Source organism: Vespula vulgaris, chromosome 10, assembly GCF_905475345.1.
Source record: "Vespula vulgaris chromosome 10, iyVesVulg1.1, whole genome shotgun sequence".
In the NCBI taxonomy this organism is placed as follows: Eukaryota; Metazoa; Arthropoda; class Insecta; order Hymenoptera; family Vespidae; genus Vespula; species Vespula vulgaris.
In genome coordinates this window covers 2,657,501-2,677,500 of record NC_066595.1, presented here as the reverse complement: position 1 = coordinate 2,677,500, position 20,000 = coordinate 2,657,501, and the positions used below count along the sequence as shown (strand labels likewise).

The window sequence follows — 20,000 nt, the reverse complement described above, 5'->3', positions numbered from 1 at the left end:
TCCCTGACGTTTCGCTTCTTCCTTTCATTTTTTTTCTTTTTTTTTTCGCTTTCCTTTTCTTTCCTTTTTTTTCTTTTTTTTTTTCTTCGCTTTTTTTTCCTCGGTGAAGCTCGAAAATCATGAATTTTCCGCCATTCGTTTTTTTCAAGCGCGTATATCGATATCGTCGATACGTTTCTTCTTCTTCTTCTTCTTTTTTTTTTTTTTTACTTTTATTATTTCTATTTTTTTTTCTTCTTTCTCGTTAGATTCGCTTTACGATATATTATCTTTTACGGTCTGTTTTTTTTTTCTCTCTTTCCAGCTATCCCCACCCACTCGCTGACACGTACAATCAGTAATATTTGAATAATAATTAAATGATAATTTTTGTTTACAAAGGCATCTCGATATCGTACGTTTTTATTATTATTTCCATTTTATCTTTCTCTCTCTCTCTCTTTTCTTTTTTTTTTGTTAGATTCGATTTGTAATATAATGTATTATCTTTTACATTCGGATTTTTTTAATCCCCATAACAGGAGCACACGCAATCGGTAATATTTAAATAATAATTTATTTACAAAAGAATCTCGATGTCGTATGTTCTTATTATTATCATTTTCATATCTTTCTTGTTAAATTCAATTTGTAATTTTTCAAACTCCCTTTTACCGCATAATCCGAAATATTGCAATAAAAATAAGAATAATAATTTATTTGCGCTAATAAATTCTATTTGTAACATAATACCCTCGTTTATGTTAATAATGTTAAATAGTGCTCAATCATTAGTAAATTTTGTATTTAGTAAATATCTTATCTTTTTAATTCAAAGCGAATGAAAACTATGTTATCGTGATAACATCGACGATATGTATTTTCTTACAACTTTCGAATTTGTATGTGCATCTTTTTTCTTTTTATATATATATATATTTATTTATAATATGGTTACAATCAGAATCAGTCGTTATCGGAAAGAAATTATTTTATCGTCTTGAGATAAAATGATTCGAATTCGATGATATCTTTTTCTACGTTGGCGAGACGTAAGCTATTTCGGTGAATTTTGCATTAAAACGTTTTCCTTTGTTGATAAAACAATTTCATTCAGTCGAATTTACGAAGAAACGCACGTCCGGTAGACGATGCGCTCTATAAATTTTATCACGGCAGAGTAGTTGGTTGCTCTGCTCGAATAGCTTCGCACGGATCACCCTACTAGATTATGCGATTAACTCTAATCTTAAAATAATATACAAGCCTTCGGGAGAGAAAGAGAGAGAGAAAGAGAGAGAGACTCTATGGTGTGTAGATTTTTTCCTCGTCAAAACAATGCGGAATTGAAGATTATCGTTTAAAAAAAGAAAAAAATAGAGAGAGAGAGAGAGAGAGAGAGAGATTATGTTTTTCATATAATCGACGTCGTGAAGTAATTTATAGTATGTTTAACAATGATCTAAGATTTAGCTTTAACGTTTTATCTTCTCCTTCTTTTCTTTTTTTAATATCGTCAAACGTATTAACTCTTATGTACGTCGTGTTCTCATCTTATTTTTTATCTCGAAATAATTTTTCTCTTTTTTTTTCTTTTTTGCTCCTTCTTCTTCTTCTTCTACCTTTCTTTTTCAGTTTTAGTTATCTACGAAAGAAAAACATTTTAAGAAACGTCGTAAACGCGAGACGTGAAAACGCGAATACTATCGATTTATAATGGATATTATCAGGTAAATATGTGTCTACGATCTATCTATGTATATACAATAGACAATTCGATGTAACGTCTCTAATACTAGATAAAAATCGGTAAAGGGATACCGCCGAGAAAACGATATCGCGAATCATATTTGTCGGATCACCAAGAAAGAAGATGATCTGTGCCAACAATGTTCTAGCCTAGTGATAGAGGGTCGTACTTACAAACAAGCCGACATTGTAACGTATTGTAAAGTGAAACTCACACGATCTATAATCGATCTGTTTGTGTTAAACCCGTTTGAATCACGACGATCACGGGGGAAAAAAATCGTTCTCTTTATATTTGCGGATCGATAGGGAAGGGACTATATGTTACGTGTAACTACACGTTTTCTACATACACACGCACACACACAGACATATATCTTTTTTCTTTTCGAAAAAAAAAGATTAAATATATGATTTTCAGAGTTCACTTTTGAATTTTTCGAGCTGAACTTTTTCTTCTTCTTTTTCTGTATACGTTCATGTTGGTTATACTTATTTGTGTATGAAAAAGAGAGAGAGAGAGAGAGAGAGAGAGAGTGGGAGAATGAGTTGGCGGTATCGAGGAAGAATGACATGCGCGTCTTCGAGCGGTCGGCTGAACGTCGAGGCACTAAATCAGAGCGAGTTATGCGCCGACTAATTGTGAACCGCGTCCCTCCTCTTTGCCGCCCCCATGGAGACCAAATATAACTAAACGGAGGGAAACTAAACGACCGGGACGATTAACTTCTCAAGCAGCTTGCTTGGATGCTCGTGACAGTCGTACTATCTCTCTCTCTCTCTCTCTCTCTCTCTCTCTCTCTGTCTTTCTATCTTTCTCTTTCTCTATCTCTCATTCTGTTTTCCTTGTAATATCTCGGTCGGACCAGGCCTGGCCCTATTCTCGATCCCAAAAGAGACAGACAGAGAGAAAGAGAAAGAGAGAGAAAGAGAGAAGAGATCAAGAAAATAAAAGAAACCTCTCTCTCTCTCTCTCGCTCGCTCGCTCGTTCATTCGCTCGTTCATTCGCTCTTTCTTATTCTACAAGAGGTAGATAAATAATTGAGGTACGAGCTATGGTCGTAATTTTTAAATGTCTCTCATCCAATGTGTTCCGCTTGTCGAGAACGTGTTCGTTTCTTGTCGAAAACACGGTAAAGAAAATTTATAGTTAAATTTAATTTGCGTATCGACGCTTAAGCGTATTTGCTTCTTGCTACTTTTCTTTTCTTTTAATTTTTTTCTTTTTTTTTTACTTATTTATTTATTTTTCCTCTCTTTTCTTCTCCTCTCTTTTCTCTTCTTTTCTTATTATTTTTTTTTTTTTTAGAAACGTTCGAAATGAAAAAAATCACCAAAAAAATAACAAAGAGAAACAAGCAGAAAGATAAAAAAAAAAAAGAAGACTCGCAAGAAATCGTGAATTATATTTTTCAGTTTGGGCACAGAGCGATTTCAGGGACGAAACGAACGGCGGCTTGGCAAGGCTCGATTCTACCGGCGGTCATGGTGGTCATACACCCGGTGGAAGCAATCCAGGTACACCTGGTGTCACTTCGACGATGACACCATCGGGAGGATTTTCGACGGCACAACCGAGATCACGAACGAATACAACGCACAGGCCGAACATACAGAAAGGTACGTCTCAATCGTTCCTATCTGTTTCGATGATTCATCTTGTTTCGTGATTCGTGAACAGAGATTTTGTTTTATACACATATATATATTTATGAATCTAAGGATTCGTTTTCACTTGCCTATTTGTTCTGAGTTGTACGAACGTCTCTCATTTTCTTTCATCCTGATCATTTTAAATATCGAAGAGAGAAGTTTCAAAAAGTGTGACTGAATTATATATGTCAGTGTATGTGTATGTATGTGTGTGTGTGTGTAGGAAATGTCCTTTCCCTTCAAGAAGAATTTCAAGCCCGTTCGTTTGCACGTTTGTTCGGCACTTAGCCGACTCTCTATCTCTATCTCTAGCCGTCCTTCTAAATCCCAGCAAATTGAAATATCCCTCGGAGCCTTGCGAGGACTTTCCACAGCTTTCTCTCTCTGTCCCTCTCTCTCTTTCTCTCCCCCCTCTCTCTCCTTTTCTCTCTCTCTCTTTCTCTCTTTCTGGTTAACAACAAACACTGGGACAGATCTCTCACTTCGCTCTTTATAATCCCGAGGACGAACTCTTCTTCGAGTCCAGCACGTTCCACGAAGAGATGGAGCTTACGGAACGCATTCTCTTCGCTAAAGTTTTTGCACGAGATATATAAAGAGAAAGAGAGAGAGAGAGAAAGAGAGAGAGAGAGAGAGAGAGAGAGAGAGTCAGACGAAGAGATCGTAACTCTTCTTTCACGTCATGACGTTGCATAAATGTTAGGGTCTCTAACGTTTGCGATTTATTTTACACCTTACCTTCCATTTTCTTTTTTTTCTTTTCTTTCTTTTCTTGTTTCTTTTTTTCTTCCTTTCTGTTCTTTTCTTTTCGATATCAATCATTTTTCCTTGTTTCATAGAATATAAAAGATTGTGTCGAAATGAATCGACTTGTTTACACAGATCATGTGATACATTTCAACACACACACGCATTTATATATATCGGTCAAGTTCAAGTTTTCCAGTTTAATCGAGATAAAGTTCGAAGTTCGAAAGCGCCGAAGAAAAAGTAGCAGATCGATTCGTCGTCAAAGATAGTTAGCGTGCACTGATAGCGGTACTCTTTGAAAAGGGAATCGATCGATCACGCGGCTGTCAATTCATGTAGAAGGGAAAGGAGAGAAGTTCGGAGGGATGAAATACCCTCACCTGTCACTGTCGCAATCATGACAAACACACCCGCGTTGTCCTCTTCTTTCGTACGTGAAGAAAGAGGAGGAAGGTATCACCCTGTCGTGGTAGAGATTACCGGTCAAACGATCGGTGTGATCTATGATCGTTACTTAGACCCTGCCCGCAGACCTTATCTTCGATCGTACCTTTCCCTGTGGTGGTTGCCTCTTCTTTAAATTCTTAGCTCGGATTTTTAAAGAAAAAACTTTATATATCTTGCTATTAATTTAAATATCTTTTAATATTATCTGTCTACAGCGACAAAAAAAAAATAAAACATTTATTTAGATTTATTTGAGAGAGAGAGAGAGAGAGAGAAAGAGAGAGAGAATGAATGACAGTAAAACTTTGCATCTATCTTTGTTTCAAAAATTAATTAAATTTCTATCGATAATTATGAGAGAATTTATATACTTTTAGACACTTGAAATATATGACAGAGAAAGTATCGTTTCGTTCAGTGAGGAATATATTAAATAAGAGAGAAACATTTCAGGTATCGGAACGGCAGAAGTGAAACACGAGTTGGGTGCCGGTGGTGGTGTTGTTTCACCCGACGGGGTTGTCGGCGTTAACGATACAGACGACAAGGACGGTAAGAAGAACAAACGTCAGAGGCGACAAAGGACACACTTCACTTCTCAACAACTTCAGGACTTGGAGGCTACGTTTATGAGAAACCGATATCCCGACATGTCGATGAGAGAAGAAATCGCATTGTGGACGCACTTGACGGAAGCACGAGTCAGGGTAAGCCCGATGATCTTGAAACACGAATTCCTTTCTCATAATCGAATCGATTGGATCTCGATTTCGATCGATCTATTTCGATACGTAGGTAGGTAGGTAGGTAGGTAGATAGGTAGATAGGTAGGTAGGTAGGCAAGTATAACGTGTTTGTATGTATATATGTATACATGTATAATACATACGCGATACGATCTTCGTTCGATTTCGTGGAATCACGATCGTGTTATCGCGATGTCCATACACACACATATATATATATACGAAGTCAACCTCGAACGAGAGCCCCACCCGAACTATCCCGAGCTAGCTATTAATCCTGGAAAAACAGATTAGCTCGAGAGAGAGAGAGAGAGAGTACTTCCTGAATGTTTTTTCTTCGGACGGGACCCATCGTGACCTTACGCGGCGAGACGCAGAGTCTGTTAGTTTGGGAATTTTGAAGGAGTCCTTTAAATGTTCTTCGTGTGGGTTCAGACACGGTGGTTGCGGTATATACCTAACAGAGAATGGTATACAATGGGTGCATTCAGGCGTGAAGTAGGAGTCGCAGTATCGATTACAACGACACAACACGAGTGTTTCCCTGAGTTTTTACGAACGACCACAACGACCGACCGTAAAAGAGGCCTCTCTAGTAACTTTGTTTCCTAGTTGAGAAATTTTCTATCTCTTTTTCTCTCAAACGTACTTTACACGTACGGACACACGAACACACCATCGAACTATTTCGAGATGGTTCTCTTTAAGAAAGAGAGAGAGGGAGAGAGAGAAAAGGGTAACGGTATAGGTAATAAGGTCTTGTGTAAGGACCAAAGGGTTAACGTGAAGAAGAGTCGGTGTTGCTGGTCACGTGTTTGCGGGTGGACGACGTTGAGGAGGTGGAACGAGGGGGGGGAGGACGATGGGGGCGATGTGGGTGGGAGGAGGCAGAGAGAGGTGGGTTTGTGCGAGCCACGAGGGAGGCTTTGCACGAGTAAGCCCTCGTGGATTTATAGAAGCACACATAGTAGCACGCTACAGTGTTCCCGCCACAGTCCTCCACACGCCATGTACCAAAATGCTGCAGATCCCAGTAGCGTGCAGTGTGGCATCGCTCGTTCGCAAACTGTAACGCCACGGGGAACGTTTCTCATTCTGAAAGCTTCATATCCTACCTTTCCTCTCTTACTCTAGCGAAAACAAGATTCTTGCTATCTTTCATATATATATATATGTTATACATGTGTGTATATATATATGTGTGTATATGTGTACGTAAAGGCTCAAGAAATCCCTTTCATTTAGAAATTTCAAAGTAGGTAATTGTTCGTAAAGTATTAACACTGCAATCGTAATTAATAAAAGATGAATTTTCTTCTGTCAAAAAAAAAAGAAATACCTTCTTACATTTAATATGTACATATGTATCGATACATATATATACACATATACACAGATACACATATATACATATATCTTCGAGTATCCTCGCAAAGCACGTATCACCGTAAGAGTCGTCAGCCATCTTAGTTGGTCTCTCCCCTGGCCAATCCCTCGAGTGGTTAGCCAACGGAGAGTGTGGGTGTGGAATCCATAAGCGGATGAGAAATCCATCGTGCAAAAAAATGGGGGAGCCGAAAGCATGCCAACGCGAGGATAGAAAAAGACAGAGTGAAAAAGAGATAAAGAGAGAGACAGAGAGAGAGAGAGAGAGAGAGAGAGAGAGAGAGAGAGAGAGAGAGAGAGACCTTGGAAAAGAGAGAGAATAAGAGAGAGAGAGAGAGAGGACAGGCTGGTGCTGCTACTGCTACTACTGCTGAGCTAGGTACAGTTATCTACAAAGAGGCAGGCGTATGTTTCGGTCGGTGGCAGCAGAGCGCGGCTGTCCGAGATAATCCGCCGGTGATTAAGACCATAAATCCATCGGCGGATTAGTATAGTTGCACCGCACACTAGCACGAGTTCGTCTGGTGCCGTTGAAGCTGTGTGCAGCTTCCACAGGCTGGACCAACAACCATCCGCATACGCTCATACTGATTGCGTATACACGTTTGCGTATAAGTGTGCGCGATCGCGCACATCCGTATGTGTGTTCATATACATGGATCTATGCGTCAGTTATACGCAACACAAAGCACCTGGTACTTGTACCTGTAGGCTGTGCATGTACCTTCAGGCTATATAGGAGAACGAGAGCGAGAGAGAGAGAGAGAGAGACAGAGATAAAGGTAGAAACAGAGCTTACACGCCATGGGAATGGGAAATGGGACGCCACGGAATATAGGTGGACGCACTAACCGGTATGAGAGTGAGGATTACCGAGTGTCATCCGTATTCGGCCGGGTTAGCGGCTGTCAGCGGCCAATGCCGCCATCGCTATATATCAATTATTACCTTTGCCATCGCGTAGCCTCTTCTCGCACGCTCTGCGGTATGCTGCCTCGGCTCGATCGTCGATTTCCATTGACCATGCAAACGCAATCTACGGGAGTAGTACCGCGGCTACTTCAGGATCCTCGGGGATTCGCGTTGATCGGCACCAACTGGTTACCCAGTCGATAAGCGGAAGCACGTTCAACAGATTTGAGGTCGATAATTATTTCGTGCAAAGTAAAATTCTCATACGTGATGCCAATCTTTTTTTGGGTGAATGAGAGGGGGAGATCGCAGAAGAGATTAAAAAAAAAGAGAGAGAGAGGGAACAAAAACAAAATGAAAAAATCAAAGTCTCTTTTTGTTATCGTCATTGTTGTCATTGTTATTATTGTTATTGCTGTTGTTGTTATTGTACCATCCAAGAGAATTTCCATAGGGAAATGTCCGAATGGGAGATTTCCGATCTGACGGGACCACCAGAAGGTTGTAAATTTTGGTGGAAGTTAATACCGGCGGCCCCGCGTGGAACGCGAAGTGGAAAATGTCGAAGGGCGAGCGTGGCTAAAGCGACGTGTTCCATCGGTGGATTAGCGGATCGAATATTAACTCTGTCTCTCTCTTTTTCTCTCCCTCTCTCTCTCTCTCTCTCTCTCTCTCTCTCTCTCTCTCTCTCTTCCTTTCTCTAAATACACGATCTTCCAACTTCCCTTCTCTTTCATTTATTTTCGAAAGGAGAAATTTTTCGGGGTTTCATTGTTTTTATCTAATCGGCGAACAAAATCACGTAATCTTTTAAGGTGAGAAAAACAAATGCCTTTGTCGTATAAAAATACGCGGAATGTGTGTTCCTTATCTTAGAGAAAGTACAAAGTCAATATGTACAGAAATATTTAAGATCGATCGATCGATCGATCGATAGTCCATCCGATCGTCCGTTCAATCGTCCGTCCAATCGTTCGTTCGATTATCCGACCGATTGTACGATCGATCGATCGATCGATCGATCGATCCGCCCAACTTCCGTCGGTTTATATCTTTCGTAGATTCGATCTTCACACGGTCAATGATCTTTCTTTTGTTCGAAAAATTTTAATTCCGTCTGTTCGTCATCCTAATTGACCGTCAAAAGTCAAACGTACACATATACATTTCGATGATCAATAGGATCCATCTCTCTGACGAGTCCGTGACTGTTCGTAAATTACGAAGGAACGGAGGGATGTTCGGAGAAAAAGAAAGAGAGAAAGAGAGAGAGAGAGAGACATAGAGAGAGAGACATAGAGAGAGAGAGAGAGAGACATAGAAAGAGAGAGAGAGAGAGAGAGAGAGAGAGAGAGAGAGAGAGAGAGAATTAAAAATCACGTTTTCCGCTTGAGCTCATAATCTCGTATAATCTTTTGCAAAGTTGTTAATACTCGCGGCTTACGGGTGTTAATTTAATATCCATACAGGTACGCCAACATTGAATATCCGAATCCCAGTGGCTGCGGGCTGTACGGGCCACTAGCACAGCGATAAAAAAATCCATAAAACTGGTCGTGCGCGCGAGCGCGCAGGGGGAGAGAGAGAAAGAGAGAGAGAGAGAGAGAGAGAGAATACCGTTTTCTCCTCCACATCCACCTCCACCTCTTCGTCCTCCTCCTCTTTTCCTCGGTCTCATATGCCGTTCGTAACGTTCAAACGCCCTTCGACCCCTTTACCCTCCCCCTCCCCCACCTGGTCACCCATTTAATACGCGTTCGATCGTATTCCTCTGGTTCTCGCGGGTTTTCCCCGATTCCACGAGTTAATTTTTTCTTTTTTCCCTTTTTCCTTCTTTTTTTTCCTCGTCAGTTCGATTTTTCCTCACCTTTCTTTTTGTCCTTTCCAATGAACGGATCCAAGTTATAGATCAAGTCTTACGATCTAACTGGATGATCTAACTGTCCAGATATAACATTTGTAAGTAATAATCGATCGGTCGTTACCGAAAGTAAGTAATCGATTTTTTAGTATTTTAATATTACGAGAGAAAAAAATCGCCGGAGTAGAATCGATAATAGAATTTTGCACGAGTAGATTCGAAAGATATCGCGATTCGAAACTACCGGAAACAGCTTTCGAGTATCTGATAAATCTGCGAGATCCGATGGAGAATATAATAATAATAATAATAATAATAATAATAATAATAATAATAATAATAATAATAATAATATTTTATACTTTCGGTATGATCAAATCCAAATCTTTTTCGCGATAATCATAAAAACGATATGAAAACAAACAAGTGGTCTTTCTTTATCTCTCTCTCTCTATCTTTTTTTTTTTTTACTTTGTTTCTTTCTTTCTTTTTCATTATACTCCCGTGCAATTCGTACCGAAAAGAAATAAGAAAATAAAAAAAAATAATAAAAGAATAAAAAAAAAGGAAAAAAGAAAAAAGAAAGAAATATTTCGCTTTCATTTTTTTCTATTTCTTTCTTCGAAATCCCTTAGGACCAACAACGTGTTAGCTCCCTTTTTTCCCTTCTCTCTCTTTCTCTTGCTTTTTTCTCTTTCTTTCTTTCTTTTTTTTTTCGTTCAATTACGTGAGAACTTTCTCCCTCTCTCTCTCTCTCTCTTTCTCAAACGTTCGTTTTTATATCCAAAGCCGAATAGAAAATTGTTTTTCGTGGCGTTTGGACTCCATCCAAAGTTGTAAAGAAATAAATCTGTCCCTAGCGTCCTGCAACATTTTGCGGTTCCTTTAAACGTAGACGAAGTTATCATCTCGACTATGGGAGTCTATATCTCGAAGATACTTTACAGGGAATGACCGTAATACGTCGTATCGTCCAAACGACGACATTCTCTAACCGGCCATCTTCCAAGCACGTGACGAATTTTCTTTCGTATCCACTCTCGATTCCTCTTGTCTCTCTCTCTCTTTCTCTCTCTCTCTCTCTCGTTCTCTCTCTTTCTCTTTCTCTCTTTATTCGTATGCATTCGAGTTTGCGCCGTTTTACATTCGTACGAAAGCGATACGGAACTCTTTCTTCTCCCCGCAAACCAGCCAGCCAGCCAGCCAGCCAGCCAGCCAGCCAGCCAGTCTGCCAGCCAACCAACCAACCAACCAACCAACCAACCATCCAACCATCCAAGCAACCAAGCAACCAACCAGCCAGCCAGCCAGCCAGCCAGCCAGCCAGCCAGACGTGGACTATTCTCGTTGATCCATCTCGACGTTATAGTGAGATTTATGGAGACTCTACCTGAATGGTTGAAGACCGAGACTCAGTTCGAGTTAGATCGTAAGAGAAGGAGAAAATTTAGGGTAGTTTTCCACATAGAGGAATATTAAAGATGCCCTTCTTATACAATACCTAACTCTGCTAACTCTGCTAACTCTTCTAATTTTCTTCGATGCTTATACGTAGTTCCAAAGAACACAAAATTCAGATTAGATATCGATTGACTCTTAATTCTAATTAGTTTCGATAATGATTTTATCTCTTTATCAATACTATCGTAGGTGAATTGCTTGCTTAATATATTTTTAGATCTTATTAACTCGCAATATGTCTTTCTTGAGAGTATTTCGAAGATTGCTAGAGGATTCGTTTTATTTCACGAATTAGGTAAATCCGTTAATTAGGGAGAGAGAGAGAGAGAGAGAGAGAGATATGTATAGATTTATGTATAGCGAAGTTTGTTAAATAACGACAAGAAAGAGAGAAAGAGAGAAAGAAAGAGAAAGAGATAGGCAAGTGGTAAAAGAAGTGTTACGTGGAAATTGTACACGGATAGTTTAAAAGCTACGTCAAGAACTCCACTTATTCCGGATAAAACGAGGAGAGGAAAGAAAATCCTCACGAAGCCCCGGCAAAATCCGCGGCCATCCTTCACGGAATTTGTTTTTAATGATGCTTCGGAGCTTTCGAGTCTGTAAAGGAACATCCTTGAATTTTTCTACGGAAGAATTTCCCACGACGATCTTTCTTCTTGCAGTCGAGAATTCGGTCTCTGTTTTATCGGCCGAGTTATCATACGATCGATTTAAAGGGACAATATTATTACTAAATATTTGCATATTATCCATTAATTAATTTATTATCGAGTTTTGCATTTTTTAATTTATTTCTTCTTCTTTTTCTTCTTTCCATTATCAAGCCTCACACTTTCTATATTACTTTCTGAACTTTTAGTATTTTTGTCGTTGGAAACAGATTTATAAAGCAGCCCCAATCGATCCCCGCCCCACACTTTCGAAAAATGGTCGTACTTCGCAGAGTTACCGATATCTAGTTTTCAAAACAACCGAGAAAGAAGCTTGCAGATTTGCGTAAGAGAAATCCTTGAGAATCCTCGAAATATCAACGAGGGGATGTTTCGCCGAACTTATTTTTAATGAAGTGGAACACAAAAGTATTATGTACTGCCATACTTTTTTTCCTTGCTCTTATATATATTCTCGTATACATATATATCTATATAGGAGTCTTCACCCTCTCCCTCTTTCTTTCTCTTTCTCGATTTTCTTTCCTCAAATTATATACGTATAGAAGAGAGGAATTCATCTCTTTTCGCAAAAGAAATGTCCTTTCCGTGGATGAAAAACACAGACACAAATGCACGTACAAAAGAGACTTATCACACATACCTAAGTACATACATACGCGATATTTCAGTCTTTCTCTCTCTTTCTCTCTCGTATGCGTATGTGCGTGCTCTTGCGCGTAGATCTCGAGTCTGTGGTGTGCGCATACGTCGCTAGAGACGGAGGGATGGTGGATAATATAATGATGGCGTCGCTCGACGAGGAGGGGCGGGGCTACGAGGGGATCAATATTATCCTCCTCCTCTTCCTCCTCTTCCTCCTCTTCATCCTCTCTGTCTATCTCTCTCTCTCTCTCTCTCTCTCTCTCTCTCTCTGTACATCCAGCAGGAGCAGCAGTCGTCCCTTGCTTTCCCCTCCAACCACCATTCTCGACTTCACCCTCCAACCTTCCTTCTATTCCTCTTTCTCCTCCTTCTCCTCCTCTTCCTACTCCTCTCTCTCTCTTTCTCATGTCTTACGATACGAACTGCTAGTCTCTCTCTCTCTCTCTCTCCCTCTCTCTTTCTCTCTCTATCTCATACGTCTGCGTCTCAATACGCGTTTCATGATATCCTCCAGGGCCAGCAACGAACAGAGTTTATACGCTTGACGTTGAGAAAACTTTGCATTCATATCTTCTCGTAATACAGATTTCGTCTTTCGTTTATGGATTCTAATTATCATCATCATCATCTCTATTTAATATCTAATTCATATATATATATATATATTGTTCATGATAAAAACAACAGTTTATTTTCGAAACGTTTTTCCTTCGATGGAATTGGCAAGTTGATAAGACACCTTGCACGATTTCATAGACTGAACTACATACATATATATAGTTTACGTATATACATACATACATATCGTATCTAGATATATCAAAGGACGATTGTACCCGTTTAGATAGTATTTCGAATACGCACGTAGCAGAAGTTATAAACGTTTGTTAATCCGCGTCCGATCGAGTTGCGTTAATAGCGGAATACGCGTGACCGCGAAGTGCGGCTCGAACAAATCATTGTTATCCGATCGTTCTCGGGCATTTCGATGCCGCTAAGTCACCCGGATTACAATGGCTCGTGAGCACCGAATATCGGATCGTTTCTCTTTATGGATGCCTAGGTAAGTTCGTTCGTGTGTTCGTTCCATCGTGCTTCTGTATGCGGACAACGTCACTTTTAGAAGATGAGAGAAAAAAAATGTTACGAGAGGAGGCACAAGCAAAAAGGAAGAAGAAGAAAAAGAAGAAGAAAAAAACATAAAAAAAGAAGTAGAAGTAGAAGTAAAAGAAGAAGAAGAAAAATAAAAAGTAGAGCTAGGATAATGTCGATCGTTTGAGGAAGAAACTAGCGAGGGGAGTTTGGGGGGTTGGTGACCAGTATCTACTGGCCGTGATGGGGTACTGGCATGGGGACAGGGGGTGATTGATGAGACACCCTCCGGTCACGGTCTCATTACATTTATATAAGCTTTCGTAGATTGAGCCGTGCGCGCAGAAGCTTACACGGTGTGGCGAGGGGTCGTGATTTGATGAGGTTTTATTGCTCGCATGACGTGACCGAGGTGGGTTGAGAGTGGGGTTGGGGGGAGAGAGGTAGGACCTTTGTTCCTAGTGTGACCCGACTGGAAAACATTCGATTCGATTTATTCGCGTCTATCGAATTGGTCAATTGCTCGTAACAACAATTTTAAAGTAACCCCGTTACAGATGTTACCACGTTTAGTTTTAGAATCTAATTAATTTACAATTAACAAGTGTTTTTTTCTCTTTCGTCGCTTTCGTTCATTTCTTTCTATTTTTTTCCTCTATCAAAAGTTTAACTCAAAACAATGATCACAAGCATGGATAACAATAACGTCATACCTATTTCGACTTTGTCGAAAGCTAAAGGCCTTTTAACACGGGACACTTAACTCTAGTCTAGTACTTAAGTTCGTACCCAAGATCCGAAAGTTCATTCATCAAGTTTATGACCAAACGGATCGAGTCGAACGGGATCGTTCCCGTCGCCTCGTGCCGAGATTTTGCGATGCTGTTAAAGTTTATGGGCGCGGCCTTGTACCCATCTTCTTCGTCTCTCTCTCTCTCTCTTTTTCTCTCTTCCTTCTTGTTCACCTTCTCCTCTCTTGTAGCTCTCTCTTTCTCTCTCTCTCTTTCTCTGTCTCTCCTTTTAGCTATCTCTGTCTCTCTTTCTCCTTCTCTTCTTCGCCTTCGGAGTTTATTGATTCTCGAGCCGCGGCTTCTTTCCTCCACCGTAGTACCATTCTGTCCTATCGAGTTTACTCCCTCTCGGCTTACCGTCGTCGGCCCAGTCGCTCCCACCCGTCACACCTACGCCCTTGTTTCGCGAAACTCAATGGCGTCCCTTGTTCCTCTTGCCAGAGAAAATCTCTTCTATCTTCTCTGGTGGAATACTTCGGAGAGTAAAGAAGAAAGGAGAAAGAAAAAAAATATATATATAAATGAAGAAAGAAAGAAAGAAAGAAAGAAAAAAAAAGGAGACAGAAAGGAAAAAGGGGGCTGAAAAAAGGAAGGAAAATAGGGCAAAGGCCACGAATCAAATTGGAATTAGAAGAGAGATAGAAAGAGAGAGAGAGAGAGAGATAGAGAAAAGGTTATAAGGAAAAAGATCGTTATCAAAGCTGTGGCAGCCATATTTGGAAATAATCGTGACGGCATTACTCTTCATTAGAGTTGCCCTCCCTTTTCCACTTTCAATGACTCGTCGCGGCTCTTAGCGTTTCCACGGTAAGACACGATCGCAGTGGCCATCCATCTTGCCAAGGAGTTCTCTTCCAAAACCCCTACTTCTTCTGTCTCTCTTTCTCTTTATCTTTTTTTTCTTCTTTTCTCTCTCTCTCTCTCTCTCTCTCTCTCTCTCTTTCTTTCTTTCTCTTTCCGTAGGAACCCTCCTTCGTGTGCCGCATTTTCCCGGTGCTTGCCTTACAGTTACGCGAGAGCGACGTGTATCTGAGCGCAACCAGCCGTATAATTGTTAGGGAGGAGAGGTCGAAGCCAGAGAGAGAGAGAGAGAGAGAGAGAGAGAGAGATGGGAATAAGGAGGGTGGAAACGGCTGACGAGCTTGCTTCGAGAAAGCTCGGTATCGAACGCAGGAGTGCGAGAGGGACCGCCTTGAATTAACGCCATCATATTTCAGGATGGAGGAGGCTCGTACAGGGTTTCCGTTGCCATTTGTCTCGAGACACGCTCGTCCGTGCCGGCTGCACGAGCTCATGCTCTCTCTCTTTCTCTCTCTCTCTTTTACGTAGGTAGCGCTACATGAGTAATATCACAAGCGAACGAGTCTCCGGTAAATCTGGCGAAAAGAAGAAACAACTATGGGGCTCCGGGCTCCCTTTCCCTTACATCTCGATATATGAGGGACATTCGTTAACGAGAAATCTTGAACAGTAAGAAGGGAGTACGCGGCTTTGGGGAAGTCGATCAGGGATTTCCCACTTTCGAAAGTTTGCGTATTTATTAGGGAAGAAGGAACGTTTATTTATTTCGTCTAGAAAAATATGAAGAATTGGATCGGGTATTACATTAGTTAATTGTTTGTTCGTATAGGTGTGGTTCAAGAACAGACGAGCAAAGTGGAGGAAGAAGGAACGGAACGCTTTGAACGCAGCAGCGGCGGCTGCGGATTTTGGAAAGTCTGGTTTCAGTACGGCCAGTCTGAACGGTTTCATCGGACAACCGTTTCCAGATCCGGATACGCTTTATAGCTCTTACAGCACTTACAACAATTGGGCGGCCAAGGTACCGTCGCCTCTCAGTAGCAAAACGTTTCCGTGGGTGAACACGTTGAGCTCGGTGGTGCCAACCGCCTCTCATCATCATCATCACGCTCAAGTCAGTCCTGTGAATTGCTTCAACGCGTCGACGTCGGTCGCTGGGAGTCACGTCAGCGGTATGTCGGTGTCCGTCGGTCAAGCCGCTACCTCTATGTTACCTGGAATGAGTTCGGGATTGGGTGTAGCGGGTTCTCCGGTAGCAGCATCGAGTGCGGCGTGTCCTTACGCGGCACCAGCGGCGCCGCATCATCCGTACGGTCCGCCGGTTTACACGCCGCATCATAGAACAGCCGCACCCCCCGAAACCTGCACGGTCATGACGTCGAGCAGCATCGCCTCGTTGCGATTAAAGGCAAAGCAACACAGCAGCGGTTACGGTGGTTCCACTGGTGGATCTTTCGGTGGTGGTGGTGGTGGTGGTAGTGGTGGTGGTGGTGGCGGTGGTGGTACTACCGGTGCAACTACTGGTAGCATAAGTCCAGTGAGTTCAAGGGCGTCCTCGGTCGGTGGTGGTCTCAGTGCCTGTCAATATGCCCTGACGACCGGTGGTGGTGCGAATCCCCATTCCCCAGGTGGTCCCGAAGCTCACGCGACCGCGAGAGCTCAGGTCTGAGGCGAAGCGGGGGCTACGTCTAGCCCCCATCATCACGGTGTACCTTCTAACTCCGGTAATAGCATTGGTGCTAGCGCGGCAGCGGCCGCGGCGGCCGCAGCTGCCGTTGCGGCAGCCAATCAAGTCGTTTTAACTGGTGTTAACTCTCAGCAACAGACTAACGACAATCAGTTGAGATCGCAGGAGTGACCCAGGCCTAGGTCCGCCGCCTCGCCGACTTTATCGTCGACGCCCTCTTCGACCACCTCGCACCCGCATTACCTCATATACGACGAAGACGGGACCACGGCGGACCAGAAGATAGAAGAGGAACGAACGGCCGCTAATCTCGATAGTGCCGCAACGCTACAAAACGAACAAATAGTTTCCAGTACGGCCGGGATCGGCGTTGGCGTTGGTATAGGTGGATCCGCTAACGCTACCACAGCCGCTGCCACGGGACTGGCCGGTTATTGGCAACACGCAACCACGGCTACCAGTTACTGGCCATCCCTCTTCGACTGCTGGACCACACCACCAATCTCTTCCGGTTCTCAGAGTCTTTCTCTGCCTCGTGACGATACTTAAATCGTTTATCTTATTACGAGACTTATCGTGCCGAATTACGATTCGCCGCCAGTGGCTCTTGATAGTTCACTGATTATTTATCTCTGGTAAATGCATCCTCTTCTTCTTCTTCTACTTCTTTTTTTTTATTTTTTTTCTCTTCCCTCCCTCCTGCGCCCCTACCTCTTTCCCACCCTCATTTCATTCGTTCGGTGCCGACTGCACACATCAGTGAATTCTCGAAGGACTTTTATATATTATTTTGAGATTAAAAAAAGGGACCCGTGCGTGCAATAATTTTCTTCATCTTCGAGTGCAATCTCTTCTCGTATTCTTCTTTTTTCTTTTTTTTTTTTCTTCGCTTCATCGGACAGGAGTACAAGTTGAGAGAGAAACGAAGAACACGGTGAATCAGTGAACTTTACTACTCGTCGTTCCTCGTTAACCGTTTAGCTAATCGACGCATCGTTCGTAGGTGTGTATGACACTTCCCGTGTGATGGAAAGAACGAAAAAGAAACAGAAAAAGAAAGATGAAAATATATATATAAGAAAAAAAAAATAAAATAAAACGAAAGGAACAAACAAGTGTATAAAAACGAAACGAAGAAGAAACGCTCATCCCGACAGATTATCTTCGTTCGTTCGCGAAGTGTCTCGGTAGCTTCGGCTAGCGCCTTTCGACGATCATTCGCGTCGTTTTAGGAGATGATCGACCCTAATCATTAATCGTCCTCTTTCAGAGAGAATATAAATATCGACTCATCGGTATAATTTTTTAATGAGGGTTTGTTTCTGTGTAACCAAAAATAAAAAAAGAAAAGAAAAGATAGGTAGAAGAAAGAAAAAAGAAGAAAAATAGAAAAATGTATAAAGAAAGAAAGAAACAAACAAACAAAAATCAAAAAATTTCACCGATACCTTAATTTGACTCCTTAAACGACATTATCGATCGTGAAAGACCGATGAGCGGTGTATCGAGACGGATAACGAGGATCACACAAGGCGAGCTCACCTATTCATTATTCTCTGTAGATACATGTATAGTAGACGCTGATTTAATGCAAAGCCTAAGTGTATACCAAAATCGTGTATATCGACGACGACGATGATTATTATAATAACGATGATGATGACGATTGACGACGATGACAATGGTCATGAAGGTAATAATGATTATAATAATGATTACGACGACGACGATGATAAGAATGTTGATGATAGTGATTATTACGATTATGATAATAATGATGATGATGATAATGATGATGATGATGATGATGATAATGATGATGATGATGATGATGATGATGATGATGATGATGATGATGATGATGATGATGATGATGATGATGATGATGATGATAATGATGATTTATGATGATTTATGATGATTATAATGATGATGATAATAATGAAAAAAGAAAAAAAGAAAAAAAAAAGAAACCAAAAAACAGCTTAGATCGTAAGTAAGAAATAGAATGAACGAACTTAATTTAATTATGGTTGAAAAACGAATTTTTCGACGAGCGTCGCGCTTTGTACAGTGTATGAAGTTTTAAGAATGAAGGGAAAAAACGAAAGGAAAAAAAAGATAGAGACAGAGAGAGAGGGAGAGGGAGAGAGAGAGAGAGAGGGGGAGAGAGAGAGAGAGAAGAAAAAAAAGAAATTAAAATAAAATTAAATAAAAATTAAAGTATAAAATAAAATAAAATAAAATAAAATAAAATCACACTTCCGTAGACGTACTTTATAAATAAATATTAATTAACGTTATCGAGTAATTACGAAAAAGTGGGTCGGGGTGGGAGGGAAGGAGGGAGGGAGAGAGAGAGGGATGTATGGACAAGGGTAGAAAGGGATGGGTGAGGCGGAAGGGTGTCGACGATAAATCCATACGCACGAGGACGCGAGATCCGATTTTTCTTTTTCTTTTTGTTTTTTTTTTTCTTTTTTCTTCTTCTCTTTTTTTTATTTCTTTTTGCAAGTCCATCGAGATTCTCCGTTCTCGATATTTGCGAAGTGATAGTCGAACGAATTTTCTTCTTTTTTTCTTTTTTTTTTTTCTAAATAATAAAGAAAAAAAAAGAGAGAGATAAACAGAAAGAAAAAAAGAAATCTAAAAGACCTTTCACGTTGGTGCAATAAATCGCGAAAAGCGAGTATAGATGGTATTCTCTGATTTTTATTCGATCATGCGATACAATATACATATATATATATATATATATGAATGTGTATGTGTATATATGTATATATATATATATATACACATATATCATTACGCTACACCAAAGACACCCGCGCGAGTCTGTTTATAGATTATTAATATATAGGTATATATATATAAATATATATATATATTTATATATATATATATATAATGCAAATGAGAATGAATGAATGAATGAATGAACGAACGAACGAACGAAGAAATAAATAAATAAATAAATATATATATGTATAAATATATAAATATATATGTATATTCAACAAAAAAAAGCAACGACGGAGTTATCAATCGAATTTCGAAAGTCGATACGAAAGGGATGAGAAAGAAAGAGGGGAGGAGTAATGAGAATCGAAGGACAAAAAAAAGGGGGAAAAATCGAAGGAGAAAGCAAAGAAAAAAATAAAAAAAAATGATCAAAAACGAGGAGAGGGAACGGGGTAGGGGGTTAGGGGGGTTGGTTTAAAAAGTGAAATTAAAAGTCATAGATCGAGAAATAGACGATTAAGGTAGACGTTAAGAAACGGCCGTTATTTTGTATGAATCCCGATGTCGTACAAATGTTCGTCGTAATAACATATCCCAGTTTTATCGCGGTGAGATCGCTT

At 40.6% G+C, this 20,000-nt stretch overlaps 2 protein-coding genes across 3 annotated transcripts in view; both read left to right on the top strand.

Annotated features, from left to right (window-relative positions):
* Positions 1–16,672, top strand: part of LOC127067049 (pituitary homeobox x) — a 26,039-nt gene extending 9,367 nt beyond the window's left edge. For both annotated transcript variants that reach the window (XM_051001527.1, XM_051001528.1), the window contains exons 2-4: positions 3,146–3,349; positions 5,033–5,286; positions 15,778–16,672. In XM_051001527.1, the coding sequence (XP_050857484.1) occupies positions 3,146–3,349; positions 5,033–5,286; positions 15,778–16,617 (1,298 nt within the window). In that variant the 3' untranslated portion in view covers positions 16,618–16,672. The remainder of the gene's footprint in view (positions 1–3,145; positions 3,350–5,032; positions 5,287–15,777) is intronic.
* A 134-nt stretch (positions 16,673–16,806) lies between these two features.
* LOC127067096 (uncharacterized) lies at positions 16,807–18,506 on the top strand (the record flags this gene model as incomplete). Its single annotated transcript, XM_051001624.1, has 1 exon — positions 16,807–18,506. A coding segment is annotated over one exon (378 nt), but the record flags the coding sequence as incomplete, so codon positions are not given.
* Between the last annotated feature and the right edge of the window lie 1,494 nt (positions 18,507–20,000).